Source organism: Centropristis striata, chromosome 8, assembly GCF_030273125.1.
Source record: "Centropristis striata isolate RG_2023a ecotype Rhode Island chromosome 8, C.striata_1.0, whole genome shotgun sequence".
NCBI lineage: Eukaryota > Metazoa > Chordata > Actinopteri > Perciformes > Serranidae > Centropristis > Centropristis striata.
Window position 1 is genome coordinate 2,175,209 of NC_081524.1, and position 16,433 is coordinate 2,191,641.

Below are 16,433 nucleotides of genomic sequence, written 5' to 3' on the forward strand. Positions count from 1 at the left end.
GCGTCTTTTTTTGGTCATTTTGTGTTTGTTTGATCATTTCAAAATTTTGGGGGGGTCATTTTAAGTCTTTTTTGGTCATTTCAAATTTTTTGATAATTTCACATATTTGTTTGGCCATTTTGTCTTTTTTTTTTTAGGGATTTTGTGTCATTTTTGGTGATTTTGTGTCTTTTTTGGTGATTTTGTGTCTTTTTGGTAATTTTGCGTATTTTTTTGTAATTTTGTGTAATTTTTGGTCATTTTACGTCTTTTTTCCCCGTCTCCTTGGTTTGTTTTCCCACCCTATCTGACACTTTGTTTTATACTCATTCACAATCACTGTGGCCACTAGGGGGCGCCACTAGCTCCAAACGGAGACACGACTTATGAGACTGTTTTCAATCAGAGGACAATATCTGCAATAATTTTAAAACTTTAAGACCAATCTATGCCGCTGATATAAAGATAATATAACAGGATTATAGTGCAGTAAACCCTTTCAGAGAGCGATGGACGTTTAATGGTTAAGCCTGCTGTTTGTCAGGCTTCATGTTGGATCATTAAGGAATCAAACCGTCGTCCTGTTTCTGCTCCTGCTTGTGTTTTCTCCTCTCGTGGTTCTCAAGCATTAGGAAGTGTTGTGTAAAAGCCTGCAGGCTTGTTTCTGCACTGTTGTAATGTTTCTGTTTCCCCTCTGTGACTCAGTCATGCAATAAAAGCTCTTCTTCTTCTTCTTCTTCAGCCGCTCAGAGTCTTTTTCAGATATCACAGCGACGGCCTGAAGGCTGAGAACAACGCTGACCTGAGAGCTTTTTTCTCTCTTTTAAAGCAGGAAACTTTCCTCTTATGACACACGTGAACTGTTGTAGATAAAACATGACTTTTAATTTAGTTAAAGTTCCTTAGAATGATGATTTAACATGAAAATATGAATATAAAAATAAATGTAAACAACGTAAGTTATGTGAAAAAAAAACTTGATCCACAAACCGTGAGCCACAGAACTCCTGTAGAAATGTTCATGCTGGTGGTTTACCCAGATAATCTGCTATAATCTGCTATAATCTGCTATAAACATGGAAATCTGTGTGAAGAGGTCGTCGTCATTTCATCTGATTTTGTGAGATCAGTTTTTTGTCTGTCCGTCCCTCCGCTGCTCTTCCACATTTTCCCAGTTTTTTTGGTAATATATATATTTTTTCTCTTTTTTGGGTAATTTTATGTATTTTTGGGGGGTAATTTTGTGTATTTATTGTAATATCACATATTTTTTGGGTAATTTTACATATTTTGGGGGGTAATTTTGTGTGGTTTTTTTTGTCATTTTATGTCTTTTTTCCCGGTTCCTGGTTTTGTTTGATTGTCTTTTATATGATGTGATATTCAGCTTTATAAATAAAATATCACAGCTGTGAGATGATCCATATGATAGAAAAGAACAAACTGAGCTCATCACATTCAGATTCTTCACAGTAAACCCTCCTGTCATTTTATGTTTTTGTTGTTTATTAATATTATACTTTTTTTTGGGTCATTTTACATATTTTTTGGTTATTTTGTGTCTTTTTTCTGTCATTTTACATTGGGGGGGGGGGGGTTATTTATGTTTCCTTTTTTTTGTTATATGTCTTTTTTTGTCATTTTGTAGGGTTCTTTATTTTGTGTCTTTTTGGTCATTTTTGGGGTAATTTTGTGTCTTTTTCTGGTAATATTACATCATTCTGGCAAATTGGTGTCCTTTTTTTGGTAATTTTGTGTTTTTCTTTTGTAATTTAACATATTTTTGGGGTCATTTTATGCCTTTTTCCCGTCTCCTGGTGAGAGTCTTGGGTTTTCTTTGATATGATGTGATATTCAGCTTTCTAAATAAAATAGACCCGACATATATCACAGCTGTGAGATGATCCATATGATAAACAGACCAAGCTGAGCTCGTCACATTCAGATTCTCCTCAGTAAATCCTCCTGTCCTAGTTAGCTCTGCCTCCGTCTGGACGCTTGTTTCCCCTCGAGCCCTCGATTCTCCCCCGAGAGTTGATGTTTCCACTCAGCTGCAGCTCAGCTCGTCTCCTCGTCTCCTCGTGTCCTCATCTCCTCGTCTCCTTGTGTCCTCGTGTCCTCGTTTCCTCGTCTCCTTGTGTCCTCGTCTCCTCGTCTGGTTTACAGGTGCAGTCAGACGGCAGGAAACATGTTTTAAAACGTCGACACAGAGATAAAAATCACTTTAACAGAAGCTCTCAGCTTCACTTCTCACCTCGTCAGTCAATCTTTTTAGTGTGAAACAACACTCAGCATCACTGGGGAGGAAGAATCTGTTAATTAAAGGCTCCACGTTCATTAGAGTCTAAAGAAATGTGATTAATTAAAGTGAACAACAGGAGGAAGTCTCACGTGTTTGATTTGAGAAAGTTATCTGTTTTTTGGAGACTTTGGACTTTCACCAGGAGATGAAAAAAAGACGTAAAATTACAGGAAAACGATGTAAAATGACCAAAAAAAAAAGGACAAAAAATTACCAAAAAATATGTAAAATGACCAAAACACACACAAAATGACCAGAAAATCCCTATAATTAACAAAAAAGACTTTAAAAACACAAAAGGACATTAGATGACAAAAAATGACCCCAAAAAAAAAGATACAAATACCAAAAAGAAATCAAATTATCAAAAAAGACATAAAATGACCAACAAAAGAAGACTTTAAAAATACATGGAATTACTCAAAATTACCCCAAAAAATGGGTGATGACCAAAAAAATGACACAAAATGACACCAAAAACCCTAAAATTAGCGGAAAAGGTTTTAAAAACACAAACAAATACAAAAAGGACACAAAATGACCAAAAAGATGTTCCAAATACCAAAAAGACATCAAATGACAAAAAAAGAGACTTGAAACTACATAAAATGAGAAAAAAAAGATACAAAATTACCCCAAAAAACATGAAATGACCAAAAAATATGTAAAATGACCAACAAAAGATGCAAAAGTGATCCTATAAAGCCCTGAACTGTCTCCCAGCAAAGGTCAGCATGTGATTCAAACATCTCTTAACTTCCTGCATCAGGTTTTTACTGAACTATGTCACTTCCTGTAGTCACGTCGTCATGGTAACTACTTCACTTCCACCATTTACAGCATTTAGTTCCTCTTTAAGCTCTTTTAGAGCCCAGCAGGAACTGTTTCAGGAACTAATTCAACCAAACCAAAGCTTTTTGTTCCAGCTGTGAACCTTACCATGTCCTGAGACTCTCATAGGAGTCTACGGGAGCTGTGGTAGAGACTCTGAGGATCAGAGGCAGCAGGATGGACTTTAGAGGGTAAAGTTGTGGTATTTGTCAGATGGTGACAGTCTCAGCTTGTCATAACAGTTTATCTGGGAGCTGTTTTAATGCCCTCGGCTGTTTCCTCTTCTTCCTGATGAAGCTCTGAAACAAAAGACAGAACCAGAAACTGAGGTGACCTGCAGCAGGAGCTCTGCTCACACTTCACACAGTCTGTATATTATTACTTTGATGTCTCCACAACTACAGATAGACACTTTAAAAAGGAGAATAAATGCACATAAATACCGTCCAGAAGTCATGTAGTTAGGTTGGGATGTAAAAACTTTAAAAAAAAAACCCCTCTTACAAATGACCAAAAAAGACGTAAATTGACCCCAGAAGACGTTTAATGACCAAAAGATGACACAAAGTGACCAAAAAAGACTGGAATTACCAAAACATTATATAAAATGACACAATTACAAAAAGAAGACAAAAAATGTCCAAGAAATGACACAAAATGAACCAAAAAGATGTAAAATGACCCAAAAATGACACAAAATGACCAAAAAAAGACAAAAAACTGCAAAAAAGAAAGTTTGGCTCTTGGAGAATGGATTGTTACATTTATATATCATGATGTGTCAGTCACCTGTAAATGGTAGTGTTTTTTGTTGTAAACGCTGCTGTGGGTCAGAATAAAGGCAGCACGTTCTCTTTAATCTGTGTATAAATAACTCGACTTGACACTTTCAAATGAAATCAAATCTTTCAAATGCAGACGGCAAAAGCTCATTTTGTGTGCATCTGATATGCCAATCTGTCCCCACGTCTCCATTTGGAGTCAGTGGCGCCCTCTAGTGGCCGTAGTAATTGTGAATGATGGCGAGGCGGAAAAAAAGACACAAAATGGGCAAAAAAAGACATAAAATGACCAAAAAAGACACAAAATGGCCAAAAAAAGACACAAAATGACCAAAAAAAGACACAAAATGGCCAAAAAAAGACATAAAATGACCAAAAAAGACACAAAATGGCCAAAAAAGACACAAAATGACCAAAAAAGACACAAAATGGCCAAAAAAAGACACACAATGGCCAAAAAAGACACAAAATGACCAAAAAAGACGTAAATTGACCAAAAAAGACAAAATTACACAAAAAGACAAAAAATGGCCAAAAATTTACACAAAACGACACAAAAAATGTAGAATGACCAAAAAATTGCACAAAATGACAAAAAAGTAAAATGAACAAAAAATTATGCACAATGACCAAAGAAGACATAAATTGACCCAAAAAAAAGACAAAATATGACCCAAATGATGTTAAATGACCCAAAAATATGTAAAATGACAAAAAATTACATAAAATGACCAAAAAAGACACAAAATTACAAAAAAGGCACAAAATGACCAAAATAAGACATAAAACTACCAAAAAGACTATAAAAATACAAAAAGGCATAAAATGACCAAGAAAATACTTTAAATACCAGCCAATGAGCTCTTAGTTGCAATGATTTGGTTCATCATAAATGTATTTATGCTCTCTGACTGTCATCTAGTGATACTTCTACATCTTCTCCTGGTTATGTTGTGAAAATGTTGAAACTCCTTTGTGTCCTCCAGGCTCATATGTCTCCGTCTGCTCTCCTTTTAAAACAAAGTTTCCTGAATACTTTTAGCTCCAACGAGGCCACACAGACTCAGAGTCTCACAGGGGTTTCTGGAAGAAAAAACAGAATAAACAGGTTGAATTTTGTTTGTTTTGTCGTCCTGCATGAGGTTAGTATAAAGCAGGCATGTTGTAACAAGGAGACTTGATTATAGAAGTTATCATCCTGGATCAAAAACTTCTCTCGACTGTTGGGACGAACATCATCAACATGAAGAACTTTGGGCTCATTGAGTCCTCAAGAGTCTCAGCTTTACACTTAGACCCCATTTATGCAGCTCACAGACTGTTTAGGGACCCCAGGATGCACAAAGACTCACACACAAGAGGACACAACAACACATTTACTGCCTTTCTCCTGGAACGTTGTTGTGGTTGGTACCAGTGAATCAGAGGACCCAGAATGGAGCCCTGCGGAACTCCGCATGTCATTTTCTCGCTGTCTTTATGTGAAAACCTGTATGATTTCTACCGCAAACTACATTTGATTTGCATAAGTGGGCATGTCTTTAAAGAGGAGACTTGTGGGTACAAATAGAACACATTTATATTCAGATATCTTTTGGTCTTTTTGTGTCTTTTTTTAGTCATTTTGTGTCTTTTTTTAAGTCATTTTGTTTCTTTTTTGGTCATTTTGTGTCTTTTTTAAGTAATTTTGTGTCTTTTTTGGTAACTTTGTGTCTTTTTTTAGTCATATTGTGTCTTTTTGTGTTGTTTTTGTGTCTTTTTTAGTCATTTTGTGTCTTTTGTGTCTTTTTTAAGTCATTTTGTTTCTTTTTTAAGTCATTTTGTGTCTTTTTTTGGTCATTTTGTGTCTTTTTTTGTTATTTTGTTTCTTTTTTGGTTCATTTTGTGTCTTTTTTAGTCCTTTAGTCCAACATAAAATGTAATTTTGAATCTTTCTTTTTACTTTCAAAACACTATCATGCTCAATAAAGAATTGTAAATGTGTCAAATGTGACCAAAGGTGTCAAATCTACCATATAAGAGGGTTCCATCCAGTTCTATCATTTGATACTAAATCTATTTGAGCTTGTCTCCAGTTTTACTTGGTATATCATCATCAAACTGAAACTGGCCTCATGGAGTTTACAGCCAGAACTTTAGAGGTAAATGTACAGTAGGGCTCCACGCTGCTTTGTTTTCTAGTCTGATGGAGTCAACAAGTCTTTAGGAGCTCCACAGGGTTAAAGACAGTCATGTTGGTGGTAAGGACCACCAGCCACCAGTCTGCATGGATCTGTCCTGCTGCCCCCCACAGCTCCCAGTCTGCCGGGACCCTCGTTGGCCCAGTTCTGTCCAGTGAGGAGACGCTGGAGGAGGACGGAGAACGTTCCAAGGACGTGACAGCAGGTATTCCCAGAGAGGAGACGAGGAAACGAGGCCAGACTCTCATTCTTCATCCAGAGAGTCTGAAGTGGGTCAGCCTCCTCCTCCTCCTCCTCCTCCTCCTCCTCCTCCTCCTCCTCCTCCTCCTCCTCCTCCTCCTCCACAGCAGGAGCAGCAGCAGGAGCTCCTCCTGTAATAAATGACACCATTCGTCACATTTCAGGCTGTTTATGGAAATGGACATCCACGAAATAAAATAATAAAAAAAAATATATATATATATATATATATATATTCTAGAAATTAATTATATTATTTTACAGGGTTTTTCTTGCTTAGTATTAGTACAAGTACAATAGCCATAAAAAACATAATTAATTTATATATACGGCAGCAGCAGGACGGATCCATGCAGACGGATACAGCTAGTGTTTTGAAAGTAAAAAAAAGATTAAAAATCACATTTTATGTTGGACTAAAGGACTAAAAAAGACACAAAATGACCAAAAAAAGACACAAAAAGACACAAAATGACCAAAAAAAGACACGAAATGAGAAGACAGGGTTTTTCTTGCTTTTTTACTACATTAGTACAAGTACAATAACCATAAAAACAGAATTAATTTATATACATATATATATATATATATATATATATATATATATATATATATATATATATATATTGCTATATACTTCATATATGTGAAGTGATTGAGACGATAGTGTTGTCCTTAAAAAACAATTCTGAGGTAATAAAACAAGTGAGAAGTTTTCTCATTTTGTATTGAAATGAATGGAGACGTGCTTTATGAGTTATTGAAAGTTATTTTTGCTGCTATTTCGCTGTTATGTGTCAGAGTTTTCTGTGTTTCTGAGGTTTGATTGAAGTGAACATGTTGTTGTTGTTTTGGTGTTTTTGTTTCCTGCCTAAATGATCTCTGGGGTTTGAACTGTTTGGTTTGGTTTGGGTGGCAGGGCTTGTTAGATCAGGGGTCTCAAACTGGCGGCCCGCGGGCCAATTGTGGCCCTCGTGACGATATTTTGTGGCCCCTCACCTTGATATGAAAGTTTAATGTGAGTTTTATATGAATGTCTCTTTACCGTGTTGTGTGTGGAAGGTCCCTTTAATTACTTTTTTGGTAATTTTGTCTTTTTTTGGTAAGTCTGTGTCTTTTTTTGGTCATTTTGTGTCTTTTTTAGTAATTCTGTGTATTTTTTTTGTCATTTTGTGTCTTTTTTTAAATAATTCTGTGTATTTTTTGGTCATTTTGTGTCTTTTTTTAAATAATTCTGTGTATTTTTTGGTCATTTTGTGTCTTTTTTTAAGTAATTAAATGTTTTTTCAGTCATTTTGTGCCTTTTTTGGTAATTTTGTCTTTTTTTTTCGCCATTTTGTTTCTTTTTTAAGTAATTTAGTGTTTTTTTCGGTCATTTTGTGTCTTTTGTTTGAGACCCCTGGTTTAGAGGCTTTCAGCTGACTTTGTCCTTGTCATTTTGATATGATGCAGGTTGGGTTGGTGCTTCATTGTGAGCAGAGTTTGGTTTTACTATAAAACAGTTAATGTGAAAAAACAAAACAATAAAGACCTTATATGTGCAGATAAATTAAAACTTGCTCAATGTCAGAAAAAAAATATATATCTGAAAGACATTTATTCAACAGTGTTTGTGTTGTTTAATAATCCAGACTTTAACTGTTGGAAATAATGTGATTTATTCCATGTGGTTTGACATTTTTGTTTTATTAACAACAAAAAGAAAAAAAGCACAAAATGACCAAAAAGGTCATGAAGGAGCAAAAAAAGCACACAAAAAATTAGCCAATTTAAAAAAAAATACAAAAAATACACAAAATTACCCAAAAATAGAAGTCATAAAAAAGTCATAAAAGAGCAACAAAAAACATAAAAAGACCGAAAAAAGGACAAAAACGGCACAAAATGACCAAAAGGTCATGTAGGAGCAAAGAAAGACAAAAAAATGACAAAAAAAAACACGAAAATACCAAAAAAAGTCATAAAAGAACAACAAACGTATATGCCCCAAAAAATAGACACAAAATTACAAAAAAGACACATAATAATCCCAAAAAAGTCATAAAGAAGCAACAAAAGACAAAAAAGGACAAAAAGGGACAAAACAACACAATGATTTATTCCATGTGGTTTAAAGCGTTTTTTTTTTTTTATTAATTTAGACATTTTTGCATTGTTTGTTTTAAACCTCTGATGTCACTGTCTAATAATAAACCTTTCATGTTGGAATTCCACATTTTTTCCTGTTTTTTAATGTGTTTTAGAACCAGTTTGTGCTCTGAGAGCGTTAGACGTGGAGGCTCAACATGAATGTTGATGTCACATAAAAATAAAATAAAATCTCATAAAAAGAGACTTCTCTGATGTGAGTGAAGCCTCCAGCAGCAGCAGAGTTCCTGTTTGTGTTTGTGTTTGTGTTTGTGAGTCAGAGGGAAATTAAAACAGGAACACGTCTCGGGGCCTCGGGCTGTTTCTCCTCGTTTGGCACAAATCTTTGCTCTTAAATTAGCTTCAACAAATCTTCTGCTGCTGCTGGAGACGTTTGACACCAACAGCAGCTTCGTCTTTTAGTTCACTGTCGGCACTGACGCTTTATTCATTAAGATGCAATTTTATGAGGAAAAATTAGAGAAAACTAAACATTTTTACTTCATTCTTATGACTTTTCTTTTGGATTTAAAACATTTATTTTTATTAATAATATATATTTATTTTTTTTACAAACTTTTATGATTGCTTTTTCTAAAAGAAAATGTGTATTTTACATAGAATTTCATTGTAATTCAATATTAAAACAACATTTATAATAAAAGTAATAGCTTTTTTTTTTATAAAAGCATTTGTTTTAAAAAAGCTGTAAAATAATGCAGTGAATTTATGGAAATGGAAAATGAGAGAAAACAAATTTTTTTAAACTTCATTTTATGACTTTTCTTTTCGTTTTATTTTTTTTATTAATGATATATATATATATATATATATATATATATATATATATATACAACAAACTTTTATGATTGCTTTTTCTAAAAGAAAAGGTGCATTTTACATAGAATTTCATTCTTATTCAATATTAAACAATTGAATAATAAAATAAAATAAATAAAATAAAAATATTTTATGGTAAATATCTATTATTATTAATAATAATTAAAGTAATTTATTTAAAAAAAGACATTTATTTTTTTTTAAAAAGCTGTAAAATAATGCAGTAAATTTCTGGAAAATTATTATTATAATTTTCACAATTGTCTCATTTTATTAATATACAAGTATAAACTTTAATGTAAATATCTATTATTATTCATAATAAAAGTAATGTACCTTTATTTTTAAAAATGGCATATGCACTGAATATAGAAAAAAGCTGTAAAATAATGCAGTATATTTCTGGAAAAGTATTATTATTTTTGTACAAACTTTTATAATTGCTTTTTCTAAAAAAAAAAAAAAAAGATGTGTATTTTACATAGAACTTCAATTTTTTTTTACTTTATTCTTATGACTTTTCTTTTGGATTTTTCTCGTAGAATCAAGATTTGTTTTGTTTTTTATTGCTGTAACTTTCTATTTAAAGTTGTGACTCCAAAGTAAAACTACTTTATTCATGAAGTAATTCCTCTCTATATGAATTATTAAACTACATTTGGATTAAATTGATGCAGCCTTTTTTCACTCTGCAAAAATCTTACTGTAACTTCAGATCTTCATAATTACACGTCATTTGAAAAAACATTTTATCAGCGACTTATTCAATTTGAAAAAATTACAAGGAAGACAAGAAAATACCCCAAAAGTCATAAAAGAGCAACAAAAACACACAAAATTAACAAGAAAAAGACTTAAACAAAAGCACAAAATTACCCAAAAGGTTACGAAGGAGCAAAAAAAAACGACAACACAAAAAACGAGCCAAAAAATAATAATGAAAGTACAACAAAAAAACACAAAATGAGCAAAAAAACAACAACAAAAGACACAAAATTACAAAAAAGACAAAAAAATGAACAAAGGTCATAAAAGTGCAACAAGACACAAAATTACAAAAAAGACACAAAATTACCAAAGAGTCATAAAGGAAAGAAAGACAAAAAAAAACATAAAAAGGCAAGCAATGACCCCCCCAAAAAATAATAAAAGAGCAACAAAAGACACAAAATTATCCCCCAAAAATAGACACAAAATTAGAAAAAATACACAAAATTACCCCAAAATCATAAAGTCATAAATAAGTCATGAAGAAGCAACAAAAGACATAAAATGACCGAAAAAAGGACAAAAATAACACAAAATTACAAAAAGACAAAAAATTACAAAGAAGACACAAAATGATCCCAAAAAAGTCAGAAAAGAGCAACAAAACACACAAAATTACAAAAAAACACCCAAAAGACAGAAAAAGACAAAAAATGAATAAAAAACCTCATAAAAGACCAACAAGAAATATAAATTACCGAAAAAAGGACAAAAAACACACAAAATGACAAAAAACACACAAAATGACTGGGAAAAAGACAAATTTAATTAATCAAGCTGCAATTTTAAGACAAAAAAAAGTTTTTCTTGCAATACAACGACTTTACTGTTTCATTATAACTTTCTTTCAATGTGACAACTTTTCTTATGTAACATTAAGATTTTTCTTGTAAAGTAAATATATATTTTTAAAGCTACGACTTTCCTTTTATTTTCCTTTAACTTATAAGGATTGTCAAACTCCTCTAAGTAATTAAATTAATTAAAAATGATACTTTAAAGAGTTCATCTATATTAATTCTTTAACTACATTTTTTCATGTGAACTTTTTTCTCTCTTATTTATCTGTAGAATTAAACAGAGTGCAGCGTCAGACTGCCCTCTAGTGGACGCTCACACTCATTACACCGTTTTATCCGGACATGACGTCATCCAGCAGCAGAATCACACAAGTCATTTTACTTTGATTCTGTGTAGTTTAACCTCTGAACCCAACGACACGTTTCACAGGATTTTTTTTCTCTTTTACATTTTTCTCTCTGTGTCCTAACCGTGTTTCACTGAAATATAAAATTTATACACAAAATGATCCCAAAAAAAGTCATAAAGGAGCAGCAAAAGATATAAAATGACAAAAAAAAAGGAAAAATACACACAAAAAAGTCATTCAGAGCAACAAACCACACAAAATGACTTCCCAAAAATATACACAAAATTATAAAAAAATACACAAAATGACCCCAAAAAAGTCATAAAACAGCAACAAAAGACATAAAATTACAAAAAAAAAGGACGAAAAAGACACAAAATGACCAAACGATCATGAAGGAGCAAAGAAAGACCAAAAATTACAAAATAGACAAGAAAATACCAAAAAAGTCATAAAAGAGCAACAAAATTATCCCCCAAAAAGACACATAATGATCCCACAATTTTAACAATTTAATTATCCTGTAAAAAAAAAATATATATATATATATATATCTATATATATATATATCTATATATATATATATATATATATATATATATATATATATATCTATATATATAGATATATATATATATATAATTTCCAATTATATCAATTTAAAGGTATCAACTTTTATTTTATTGTTAATATTTATTATGTATGATAAAGTAATTGACTTTTTAAATGGCATTTACACTGAATCCATGGAAAATTATTATTATTTTTTTACAATATTGACAGACTTTTATGACTGCTTTTTCTGAATTTTTTTACCTGAAATTGACTGTTCCATGAAGGTTTTTCTATTTTTTACATAGAATTCACTGTAATTCAACATTAAACAATTTCATTCTCCTGTAAAAAAAAAAATACCAAAAATGTATAACATCCCATGACAGATTTTTACATTTATTGGACTAAAACCCTAAAACACAAAATGACCAAAAGGTCATAACGGAGCGCAGAAAGACAAAATATTACAAAAAAGACAAGAAAATACCTGAGCGAGATTATATATATATATATATATATATATATATATATATATATAAAAAAAAAGTTTTATCATGAAAAAGCAGCCTTTTTTAAATTAAGCATGGTGTGTATTCCTTGTCTGTTTATGTTTATTATGATGTGTATTCTTTGTATTTTTTTTTACATATAACTTTCTGCAATTTATATATATATAAATTAATATAATGGGTGACAATTATATATGTTTATTATATTTATAATATTTATACTATATATTAATTTATTTAATTTATATATAATTTAATTTATTAATTTATATTATTATATTATATGTTTATATATTATTATTATTATTATATATATTATATTAATTTATATATATATATATATATATATATATATAAATGAATATAATGCCCCATTATATTAATTTACAGATTTCAACTTTTATTCAATGGTTAATATTTATCATTTATAATAAAAGTATTCTACCTTTTTTAATGCATTTGCACTGCATGTAGAAAAAAAATCTGAATTTTTGTAATTTTATTTTATTTTTTTTTACAAACTTTAATGATTGCTTTTACTAAATGTTTTGACATTAAATTGAAAGTTCCACAAAGTTTTTTTCCCATTTTTTTGTTGTTGTATTTTTCCAGTAGCGGAGCGTCAGCAGCAGAGGGAGCCGCTCTAAACAACACGCAGCACCTGAACGCCTCACAGAGCAAAACATGTTTTCCAGTGTTGGTGTCATGATCCAGCATGGGGGGAGGGGGGGGGGGGGGGGGTATTTATAGTGATAATGAGCATGTGTCCTTCTAGACCACGTTGTCAAACTCAGCAGGGACACGAGGACACAACAAGACCCAAGAAAAAAACTCTACAGACGGTTTCTGGAAAAACAAAGTGAGTTTATTAAGAGAACAGAAAAAGTCCTGAATAGTCAGGAACGTTATCAGAGGCTTCGCTACGAAGCAGTCAACACCAGTTTATTTACACAAATACAAAAAAATAAACAAAAACACAATAAACAAACAGAACTCCTCGTCGGAATTCCCAAAAAGGGTGAAAGAAAAGAAAAAAGCACCACAGAAGAAGAGACAGACGGACGACCTTTCACCCCAAAAACATTCAGACACACACACACACACACACACACACACACACACACACACACACACACACACACACACACACTCCTCCACGTGTTCACGCTCCCCTCAAAAAACAGAAACATGAGGAGAGAAATGTGGAGCTGCCATTATTAACAGATTCTCCTCCAACTTCACGACTTTAAATGAGAAAAAAACAGAAAAACAGAGAAACGAGTCTCTGGTGGCACTTCAGTTAGACTTTTTAAATCAGGATTTCGACTTTTTTTCCTCACAATTTTGACTTTTTATGTCATTATTTTGAATTTTTAGCTCAGTTTTTACTCGTTATCCTATAATAATGACGTTTAACCTCATCATTTTGACTTTTTTTTTCCTCAAAATTTTGATTGTTTTTAATCCCATCATTTTTTTACTTTTTATTTTTAACATCAGATCTTTAAATGATAAACCAGAATAACTGAGGCCGGCTGACAAAACCAGAGAAAAGAGCCTCTGGTGGCAGTTTTTAAATTTTGACTTTTTTATCATATAATTTCACATTTTTATCTCATAATTTCAAGAAAACCAGAGAAAGGAATCTCCAGTTACAGTTAAATTTGACTTTTTAATCATATAATTTGGACTTTTTATCTCATAATTTGGCGAAAACTAGAGAAAGGAGTCTCTGGTGTCAGTTAATTTGGCCTTTTTTGTCCTTTTTATCATATAATTTTGAATATTTATCTCATATTTTCAACTTCTTATCTCATAATTTGGAGAAAACCAGAGAAAACGAGCCTCCAGTGGCAGTTAAATTTGACTTTTTAACATATAATTTCGACTCTTTGTCTCATAATTTGGAGAAAACCAGAGAAAAGGAGCCTCTGATGGCAGTTAAATTTGACTTTTTATCATATAATTTCGTCTCTTTACCTCATAATTTGGAGAAAAGCAGATAGAGGAGCCTGTGGTGCCGTTAGAGGAGAACCATGTGGAGAACCCAGTGGACGCCCTGATGTGGAACCAGAACCAGGAGGTTCTAACAGCTGGAGACTGTAAACAAAATGGACTGAAACCAACCAGCTGCTGTAAAGTCTGGTCCTCCAGCAGAACAGAACCGGTCCAGGTTTCTGCTGGTAAATAAAAGACGACCGCTCTGACTTCCTGTCTGCTTCTCTGTGACTCATTCATCACGTCGAGGAGGAGAACCAGCCATTGTTGAGGAGGAACCCCTCCCAGTGGGTCTCTGCTGGTTCCCACCAAACCAGCCCACAACTGGGAATAAACACACTTTGTGGTTCATGAAAAGGCCGAAAAAACGAGCCTCCAAGCACCCAGTGAACCCCCCATCCCCCCGGTCTGAGCCACATTCAAACATAAACAACACGGTGTTCCGGCCCGCCTGGTCCCCGAGTTAACTGGTGACTTCCGGGGTAAATGTGTCTGTTTTTAAATACAAAATCACACTTAAACCCGAGATAATATTTCACTTTTTAATTAAAAAATAACTAGATAAAGAGAGCAGACACGAAACGAGCCTCCCGTGGCTGTTAAATTTAGCCTTTTTTGTCATATTTTCGGTTTTTTTTACCTCATAATTTGGAGAAAACCAGAGAAACAAGCCTCTGTTGGCAGCTAATTTGGCCATTTTTGTCATAATTTCGACTTTTTACCTTATCATTTTCACTATTTATCATATAATTTCGACTTTTTGTCTCATAATTTAAGGAAAACCAGAAAAAAAACGAGCCTCCGGCCACCTATTCGCTCTCTTTGTGTCTCCCTGCAGCTCTTCCTGTCACCAGATAATCCGGCCACCAGACCAACCGGAACACCGCTTCCAGACCAGAAAAACACGAAAAAAAAATGGCTGAAATTATTAAACCATAGCTCCCAGTCCTGTGGATTCAACTCTGACCAGTCTCAGTGTGTGTGTCCGTACGGGGCCCGGTCCCCCCGGGGCCCCCGGGGCCCCCGGGCCCTGTCTGCCCCCCTGTGAGTCCCTCATGTCGGCATCAGCTCGGCACATTGTCCGCCGTGGGGCCGAAGTCTCCTGCGGGGAACTGCAGCCTCCTCACGGCCTCCTTCACCAGGTTCCCCGATAGAATGAGCTCCTGCAGGAGGCGGTGCGGGTCCTCCTCCTGCACCACGGTGATCCTCTTTCTGCTCCACGGTCTGATTTGGTCCCAGTCCCGGTGGGTTCCCGTGGAGGACCCACCGGGGATCCGGTACGGGCTCGCCCTGCTACTGCCGCCGGTGCGCCCTCCGAGTTTTACGCAGCTTTTACGCGCTCCTCCTCCTCCTCCTGCTGCACCTCCTCCTCCTCCTCCTGCCGCGTCCACGCCGCCGGCCGCCTTGCCGCCGCCGTGGAGGCAGGCCACGGACACGGACACGCTCTTCTGGCTGCTGCTGTGCAGCTGCAGCGCCTCTCCGATCTTGGTGACCAGCGCGTCCACCTCCTTGGAGCTCCCGGTGACCGACTGCTCCAGGAAGATGTAGTTCTCCTTCCGACACGGCATCCTGTCTGCCTGTCTGTCTGTCTGTCTGTCTGTCTGCCGGGGTGTGTGTCTGCCTGCTGCGGGCTCTAGGAGCCTGTCCCTCGGTGTGTGTGTCGGTGTGTCGGGTCCCGGAGCTCCGGGCTCCTCGTCTCTCTCCAACACGCCGCTCCGACCAGACAACAGCCGTTCATTTGTAAACAATGGATGACGCGCTGCGGACTGAACCACTTTCACTACCAGGAGGGGGGGGAGGGGTTAAAACAAGGAATACATCACACACACACAGAGCCCTGGTGGCAGTTCATGTTGACTTTTTATCTCATAATTTTGACTTTTTATCTCATAATTTTGAATTTTGAAGTCATAATATTTACTTTTTAACTCATAATTTCGAGAAAACCAGAGAAACGAGCCTCTGTTGGCAGTTATTTTCGACTTTTTTGTCATAATTTCGACTTTTTATGTCATCATTTCGACTTTTTATCTCATAGTTTTGAATTTTATCTCATGATTTTTAATTTTCATCACATAATTTCGACTTTTTATCTAATCATTTTGAATTTTTCTCACATAATTTTTAATTTTCATCACATAATTTCGACTTTTTATCTAATAATTTTGAATT

General features: G+C 34.3%; 1 protein-coding gene across 1 annotated transcript; it reads right to left on the minus strand.

The window, feature by feature from the left end:
- Positions 1-13,106: 13,106 nt before the first annotated feature.
- On the minus strand, positions 13,107-15,913 carry gbp (glycogen synthase kinase binding protein). The gene has a single exon (XM_059339292.1). It carries the CDS (start codon positions 15,827-15,829, stop codon positions 15,326-15,328), a length of 504 nt encoding a protein of 167 aa, XP_059195275.1. The 5' UTR covers positions 15,830-15,913; the 3' UTR covers positions 13,107-15,325.
- Positions 15,914-16,433: the final 520 nt, after the last annotated feature.